Genomic DNA, 7,695 nt, shown 5'->3' with positions numbered 1-7,695 from the left:
AACATACTACTACTAATTATCTAAATAATTTCTCCAAATCCACACTTAGAGTAGTGCAGTGTCCCCTATGTAGAAATAAAGCAAACAATAACAAGGGTGGACAAGAAACTCCCTGAAAGGCTAAAGGCTGAAGCAATTACGGCTCACGAGGTACTCAGACTTCCCTCAGTCATGGTCCTGTGTGTGGGCACCCCACGCTTAGTTCTCACCATCTAGCTCGCTTTTGCACTCTTCCAATGGCTTTGCTTCCTATTCTTATAATCCTACAAAATAAAAACAAGTACTACAAAAATAATATAATAAAAATAAAAATAAAAAAAAGCAGTAAAGGTGGGTTGCCTCCCAACAATCGACCTTATTTAACGTCGCAGCACGACACAAAATCTCGTCTTATCATTGGCAAGTAACACCTTCAACTTCTAACGATCAAAGTCATCTCCGTAATAGTGCTTCACTCTTTGTCCGTTCACTAAGAACGTTCTCTCGCCATCTAAGATGTGCAGCTCAATTGCACCATGTGGAGTGACTCCTACTATCTCAAATGGGCCCGACCATCTCGAAAAGAGTCTCAACCTACAATTGAACAAGAGAACCAATTGGTTCGGTTCGAAATCGCGATGGCGAAAATGATTATCATGCCAGCGCTTGGTCTATTCTTTATTCAACTTGGCATTCTCATACGCGTGCAAGTGAAACTCATCAAGCTCGTTCAATTGCCTCAACCATTTTCTACCCGCTAATTCTTCATCAAAGTTCAGCTTCTTTATCACCCAATAGGCCTTGTGCTCAAGTTCCACCGGTAAATGGCATGCCTTCCCATAAACTAGCTTGTAAGGGGAGGTTCCGAATGGAGTTTTGTAGGTGGTCCGGTATGCCCATAGAGAATCATCAAGCTTTGCAGCCCAATCTTTCCTACTTGCACTAACCGTCTTCTTCAAAATCTGCTTTATCTCTCTATTTGACATTTCAACTTGTCCACTAGTCTGAGGTTAGTAAGAGGTCCCAACCTTATGTTTGACCCCGTATTTCGCTAAGACATTGTCCAATAGCTTGTTATAGAAATGGGTGCCCCCATCACTTATCATCACTCTCGGGGTGCCGAACCTTGTAAATATATGTTTTTTTCACAAAGTTGACTATGACATTGGCATCATTGGTAGGAAGAGCAATGGCCTCCGCCCACTTCGACACATAGTCAACGGCCACCAAAATGTACATACACCCATTGGACGAGGGAAACAGACCCATAAATCAATTTTCCACACATCAAAAATTTCAACCTCCATATTTTCACCCGCATGATGACGACCATAAAGCAACGCATGACAGTCATGTTAGATAGAATTTATTTTAGATTCAGGCACACATCTTCTCATTAGCTGATCAATACAAGATTTGAACTGAAACGTCTCATCCCACACATATGATCTCACATATCGTATGAACTTCTTTTTAGCATGAGGTTCATGATCAAGTGGAATTTCTCCACTTGCCAGATAGTTTACAAAATCTGCATACCATGGCACCTCCCCAGCAGTAACGGCCAATAATTGCTCATCTGGGAAAGTGTCCTTGATGACCTCTCCCTCAGCTACATGATTCCGAGTTTCTAACCTGGACAAATGATCAGCCACTTGATCTCTGTTCCTTTACGATCTTAGATCTCCAAGTCAAATTCCTGCAAGAGTAAAACCCAACAGATTAGCCTTGGTTTATCATATTTCTTTTTAAAAAAATACCTAATGGTTGCATGGTTTGTGTAGACGATGACTTTGATGCCAACCAAATAGGCCCAAAATTTATCGAACGCCCACACTACAACAAGCAACTCCTTTTTTGTCATAGTATAATTTATTTGAGCAGGAGTGAGAGTCTTGTTTGCATAGTAAGTGGTGTGAAGTATTTTGCTCCTCCTCTAGCCCAGTTGCACCATCACTAACGTCACACATCAGCTCAAATGGCTCGTTCCAATCAGGAGCCACTATGATTGGTTCACTCACTAACTTCTTATTCAGCACCTCGAATGCTTTCAGACAAGCACCGTCAAACTTGAACGACACATCCTTCTCTAACAACCTGAACAAAGGAGAGGAAACTTTTGAGAAATCCTTTATAAGTCGACGATAAAAACCTGCATGTCCCAGAAAACTCCCAACTCCTTTCACTGAAATCAGTAGTGGCAACTTTTGAATTTCTTCCACCTTAGCCTTGTCAACTTCAGTTCATCTTTGGACACCTTGTGCCCGGTATTATACCTTTACCTACCATAAAATGCCACTTTTCCCGATTCAATACCAGATTAGTCTCCTCGCACATGGCAAGCACTTTAGAAAGACTGGTCAAGCATTCATAAAAGGAAGGACCAAACAAAGAAAAATTATCCATAAAGACCTCCACAAACCATTCCACCATATCGGTGAAAATAGCCATCACACACCTTTGAAAATTCGTAGGTGCATTACACAACTCGAATGGCATTATCTTAAATGCATAAGTGCCATAAGGGCATGTAAAAGTGGTCTTTTCTTGATCTTCCGGGGCAATAGGAATCTGATTATACCCCGAATAGCCGTTAAGGAAACAATAGTATTCCTAACCGGCTAACATGTCAAGCATTTGATCAATAAAGGGCAGAGGGAAGTGATCTTTTCGTGTAGCATTTTTCAACTTCCTATAATCTATGCATATTCGCCAACCACTCACAGTCCTAGTTCGGATTAATTCAATTTGTTCATTCACTACAACAGTCATACCCCTTTCTTTAGGTATACATTGAACAAGGCTTACCCACTTACTATCGGAGATAGGAAATACTATACCTAGGTCGAGCCACTTAATCACTTCTTTTCTTACCACCTATTTCATGATTGGATTTAGGTGGCATTAATGTTCCACGCTAGGCTTGTGTCCCTCCTCCATGAGTATTTTGTGCATGCAGAATGCAGGGCTAATACCCTTTATGTCAGACATTGTCCAACCAATGGCATGCTTGTGCTCAATCAGCACCGTTAAGATCTTTTCTTCCTGCAATTTAGACAAATGAGAAGAAACGATCACAGGTAAAATGTTAGAACTTCCCAAATATGCATAATGAAGACGAGATGGTAATGATTTAAGTTCCAGTTTTGGGGCCTCCTCAAATTAGGGTTTAGGGGGTAAGCCGATTGGCCTATCCAGATGCTCAAATTGGGATTTTTCTCTTATGTATTCGCAAGAGGCATCCAGAACTTGCAACATCTCCTCAACCTATTATTCAAGTTCCAAGTGACTGAACAACATCAATGACTTTTCTAGTGCATCTTCTTTAAATGCACTTGACTCTACAACTGGTTCATTTATCTCCACTATAGAAATCATGGCTAGGTCCTCGTAATGACAAGGTAACTGAATGGATCGATATACATTGAGGACTGCTTCTTTATTGTCCACCCTCATGATCATCTTACCTTCTCGTACTTTGATAATTGCATCTCTAGTGGCCAAGAGAGGTCGTCCCAAGATGATAGGAACTAACTTATCACCCTCGTAATCCAGGGTGATAAAATCTGCACGGAAAATAAACTTTCCAATATGTACCAAGACATCCTCAATTACCCTCGCAAGATAACCATAAGATCTATCAGCTAACTATAGCATCACCGTGGTGTGTCTCGGAGCTCCTAACTATGCACCCAAATCACACAAGGCTCTACTCACATCAATTTCACCAATCCTCACGGGGATGGTAAAACTACTCGGATCCTTAAGCTTTTATGGAAGCTTATGTTGAATCCTGGAAGTGCACTCCTCAGTAAGTGCGATGGTCTCAAACGCAGTTAACCACATTTTATTTGCCATTATATGCTTAATATATTTTGTATATTTTGGGACCTGATGGAGCATGTCCACCAAAGGGATGTTCAAGTGTATCTGCTTCTGCATATCTAGAAATTTGAGGAACGTGTGGTCATCATTATTCTTTCTCAATCTTTGAGGAAAAGGGGGTGGCACCCTCTCTGATATATACCCAGACTCTGTTTTGTTTCTCTCATCTACCTCTATAGGTTTTGGTACTCTTTCTTCTTCGAGCCCAGACTGCTCCCTTTTCTTCTAAGGCACTTCTACCAACTCTCTCCCATTTCTCAATGTCACTGCATTGACTTGAGGATTTTTCTCGCTATTGGTAAGAAGAGCTCCAGCAGGTCTAATATTATGATATTTAGCCATTTGCCCAAACTGCCTCTATAATGACCTGGCCGGTCATTTTGAGAGTTATAGCGTTGATCCCCTATTAACTGCTTCTCCCATATATATTCCTTTTATTGTGACTTGCCGGGAGGATTCGTTCTGGTTTTTGGAGTATTTTGGGACACTTAGTCCCTAAATGGAGGTTTAAACCTTAGGATTTGGACCATAGTCAGAACTATGTGAAGCCAACTCCGTAATGGAATTCTGTCATTTCCGTTATCTCCGTTAGGTAATTTTGGACATAGGGGCGTGTCCGGATAGTGTTTTTGAGTTCTGTAGCTCATTTTGGTTTGAAATGGCGAAAGTCAAAATTTTGGAGAATGGGACCGGTAGTGTAATTTTTGATATCGGGGTCAGATTCTGATTCTAGAAGCTGGAGTAGGCCCGTAGTATTAAATATGACACGTGTGCAAAATTTGGGGTCAATCGGATGTGGTTTGGTTGGTTTCAGCATTGGTTGTCGAATTTGGAAGTTTCAAGTTCTTTAAGTTTGAATCGGATGATGATTCGTGATTTTCGCATTATTGAGTTAGTTTGAGGACTCGACTAGGTTCGTATGGTGTTTTAAGATTGGTTGGTATGTTTGGTTTAGGTCCCGGGGCCTTGGGTGAGTTTCGGGTGCTTAATGGATCAAAAGTTGGATTTGTGTTGTTGCTGACGTCTTCAGGCATCTGCTGTTTTTGCACTTGCGGCGGGGAGACCACAGGTGCGGGATCGCACGTGTGGCGCATAAAACACAGAAGCGGAGACTGGAAGAGTGGTCAGGTATCACAGGTGCGAGGTGAATTCCACATCCGCGATGCTCGCAGATGCAAGAGAGAGATCGCAGGCGGGGTGAAGGACCGCTAAAGCGAACAGTGCTCCGCAGGCGCACATGCGTAGGTGCGGCCCCCTTGCCATAGATGCGGTCCCAGCCCCTTTAGTGATTTTTCTCTTCTCTGATGTTATTTCCGCAGGTGCGGTTGAAGGCTCGAAGGTGTGAGTTTATTGGCAGAAAAGACCTAAGTGCGAGGGTTTGATTTCATTCTTCATGTTTGGACTTGAGAGCTCGGAATTTGGCGATTTTTCGAGGGATTTTCAGAGGAAAATTTGGGTAATGAATCCTAACTCCTTTTTGGTTATATTGCTCTAATCTATGGTTGATTTCATCATCTACTTAAGAAATTTGGGGAAAAATGATAGAAGTTCTTCAACTAATATATTGGTCTTTGATTGGGATTTTGACATCGGATTTGGCTGATTTTTGTGCAAGTGAACTCGTGATTGAATGGGTGTTCATATTTTGTGACTTTTACCTGATTCCAAGACATGGGCCCGGGGAGACGTTTTGGGGCGATTTTCTAATTTCTTGCTTTAGCTTTGATTTCAGTGGCTAGATTAGTTCCTTGTAGTTATATTTATGATATGTTATTGATTTTGGCTAGATTTGGGTCATTCAGAGTCGGATTTTCATGGAAAGAGCATTGCTACGGTTTGATTGAGCTTGGTTCAAGGTAAGTGGCTTGCCTAACCTTGTGTGGGGGAAATGCCCTTAGGATTTGGTGTTGTTATAATATGTGAGCGCCGTGTACGCGAGGTGACGAGTGCGTACACTGGCTATTTGTGGAAAAACCTGATTTTTACCGAGTAATAGCCTATTTTCATCTGATGTGAGTATACGAGCAGTTGTAGTTATACTGTTAGCCTAGAATAGCATGTCTGCGTGTCTTAATTGCTTATTTGAACTCTTTGTAGGATGTTTAGTAAATCCTGCTGCTTTCTTGACTTGTACTTGGTCTAAATTGTAGGTTTTCTTGCTGTAAGTATCATATTCATTCATTTGAGCTACGTATTTACTTTGGGGCTACGAAACGGTATCCAGAAATATCCCCTTGCATATTTACTTTTGAGACTATGATGCGGTTCCTCGGGGGTTCTCCCTGCACATTTACTTTTGAGACTACTAGGCGGTTCCTTGAGAGTTCTCCCTGCATATTTACTTTTCAGATAACGAGGCGGTACCTCTAGATATCTCCTTGCACTTTTATTTTGGGACTACGAGACGGTATCTCGGGAGATCCCCTGCTGTTTATCCTTGTGTTTTGCGTTGCTACTTTGATATGTTCTCTTGTTTAAATTTCAGTCTCTTATTATATTGTTATACTCTCCTGCTTATTTATTATATACCAGTAGGGCCTTGACCTGACCTCGTCACTACTCAATCGAGGTTAGGCTTGGCACTTACTGGTTACCTCTGTGGTGTACTCACTGTCACGCCCCAACATCGGGGAGCGCAACCGGCACTCAACCGAGTGAACCCGGTCGAGCAAGCCTATTAAACCTTTCCTACCCGACTCATTCATAACCCAAAAAGGGATAGCATCACCATTTGTAAAATCATGGAGAGATCAGTTATATAAATATATAAACGTTGCTAGTTCATTTTCCTTATATACATTATGCCATAGTTGAGTTTCCAAAATACAACTCGGTCCAACGACCGCCCCAACATACATACATGACCCACAAAAACGTCTACGGAGCCTCTAAGGATAAAAAAGAGCAACATGACAATGCCGGCAACAAGGCCCCGGCTATACCTCAAAATGTGAAAACTTATACAAAAGAAGGACCACATGACCCCTGGGAGAAAGTGGGTTCACCAAGACTACTATGAGGAGAGAAAGAGAGCACCACTATCTGCGATGAAACCACCTACATCCATTCAAAGATGTAGCGCTCTCGGCAAAAGGGACGTTAGTACTGTCAAATAGTACTGGTATGTAAGGCAAACACCAATCTTAGTAGAATGAACAATGAAACAAAGAGAAGGCAGTCATAATAATCAATAAGTACTTCATAGAAATAGAAAGAAAACACCGATTAAGGATTACATAGTTTCCAATTCAATCTTTCCATCTTCTTAGATTAATAATCTTTAGTGCCAAAGCCACAACTTACAATGCCACCGTATTTTTACACGGAGTCCGGTCTCGGCCCGACCGGCTAAGCCATCTCAAGTGAGACATATCCATATCCACAATGTAATTCAATAATTCCAATACAAATGCCACCATGTGTACAGAATGACGTCTGATCTCGGCCCGATCGGCTAAGCCATCTCACTTAAGACATAACCTCTTTCAACTGTCCACTCAATTCACATTTCTTTCCCATCTCCATTACATGGCACAAACAACCTCATTTATAAGGTAGTTCTTGGCACTTCGGCACATTTTACAATTCAAATCTTTCCTTTTTTTATATTTGTTCTAATAACATCATCATTCATGTCGATAAGTGCCATAACATAAGGCATTTCACACATAAGGGAAGGAACTTGAAAAATCATAATTACGTTCTCAAATAGCATGATGTCATGGTAACCATCTAAAACAATTAGGGAACATGAATCTTTCAATCAAATACACTAAAATTAGGGAACATGAATCTTTCAATCAAACACACTAAGGCAAATGATTCTAGTAT

At 41.3% G+C, this 7,695-nt stretch overlaps 1 protein-coding gene across 1 annotated transcript; it reads right to left on the bottom strand.

Moving 5' to 3' along the window:
* Positions 1–419: 419 nt before the first annotated feature.
* LOC138908057 (uncharacterized) lies at positions 420–965 on the bottom strand. The gene is made up of 2 exons (XM_070198694.1): positions 682–965; positions 420–573 (listed from the first exon to the last, which is right to left on the bottom strand). The coding sequence occupies exons 1-2, from the start codon at positions 963–965 to the stop codon at positions 420–422; spliced, it is 438 nt and encodes a 145-aa protein (XP_070054795.1).
* Positions 966–7,695: the final 6,730 nt, after the last annotated feature.

The sequence above is a fragment of the Nicotiana tomentosiformis genome, chromosome 3 (assembly GCF_000390325.3).
Source record: "Nicotiana tomentosiformis chromosome 3, ASM39032v3, whole genome shotgun sequence".
NCBI lineage: Eukaryota > Viridiplantae > Streptophyta > Magnoliopsida > Solanales > Solanaceae > Nicotiana > Nicotiana tomentosiformis.
Note: the sequence above shows the minus strand (reverse complement) of the source record. Positions and strands in the feature narration are given on the sequence as shown.

What these genes read in the sequence shown, in the direction of transcription:
- LOC138908057 (XM_070198694.1), bottom strand. Translation starts at nt 965, where the DNA reads ATGTCAAATAGAGAGATAAAGCAGATTTTGAAGAAGACGGTTAGTGCA. An exon ending in GATGAGTTTCACTTGCACGC is followed by an intron (nt 574 to 681) that starts GTATGAGAATGC and finishes GTTCAATTGTAG; the next exon opens with GTTGAGACTCTTTTCGAGAT.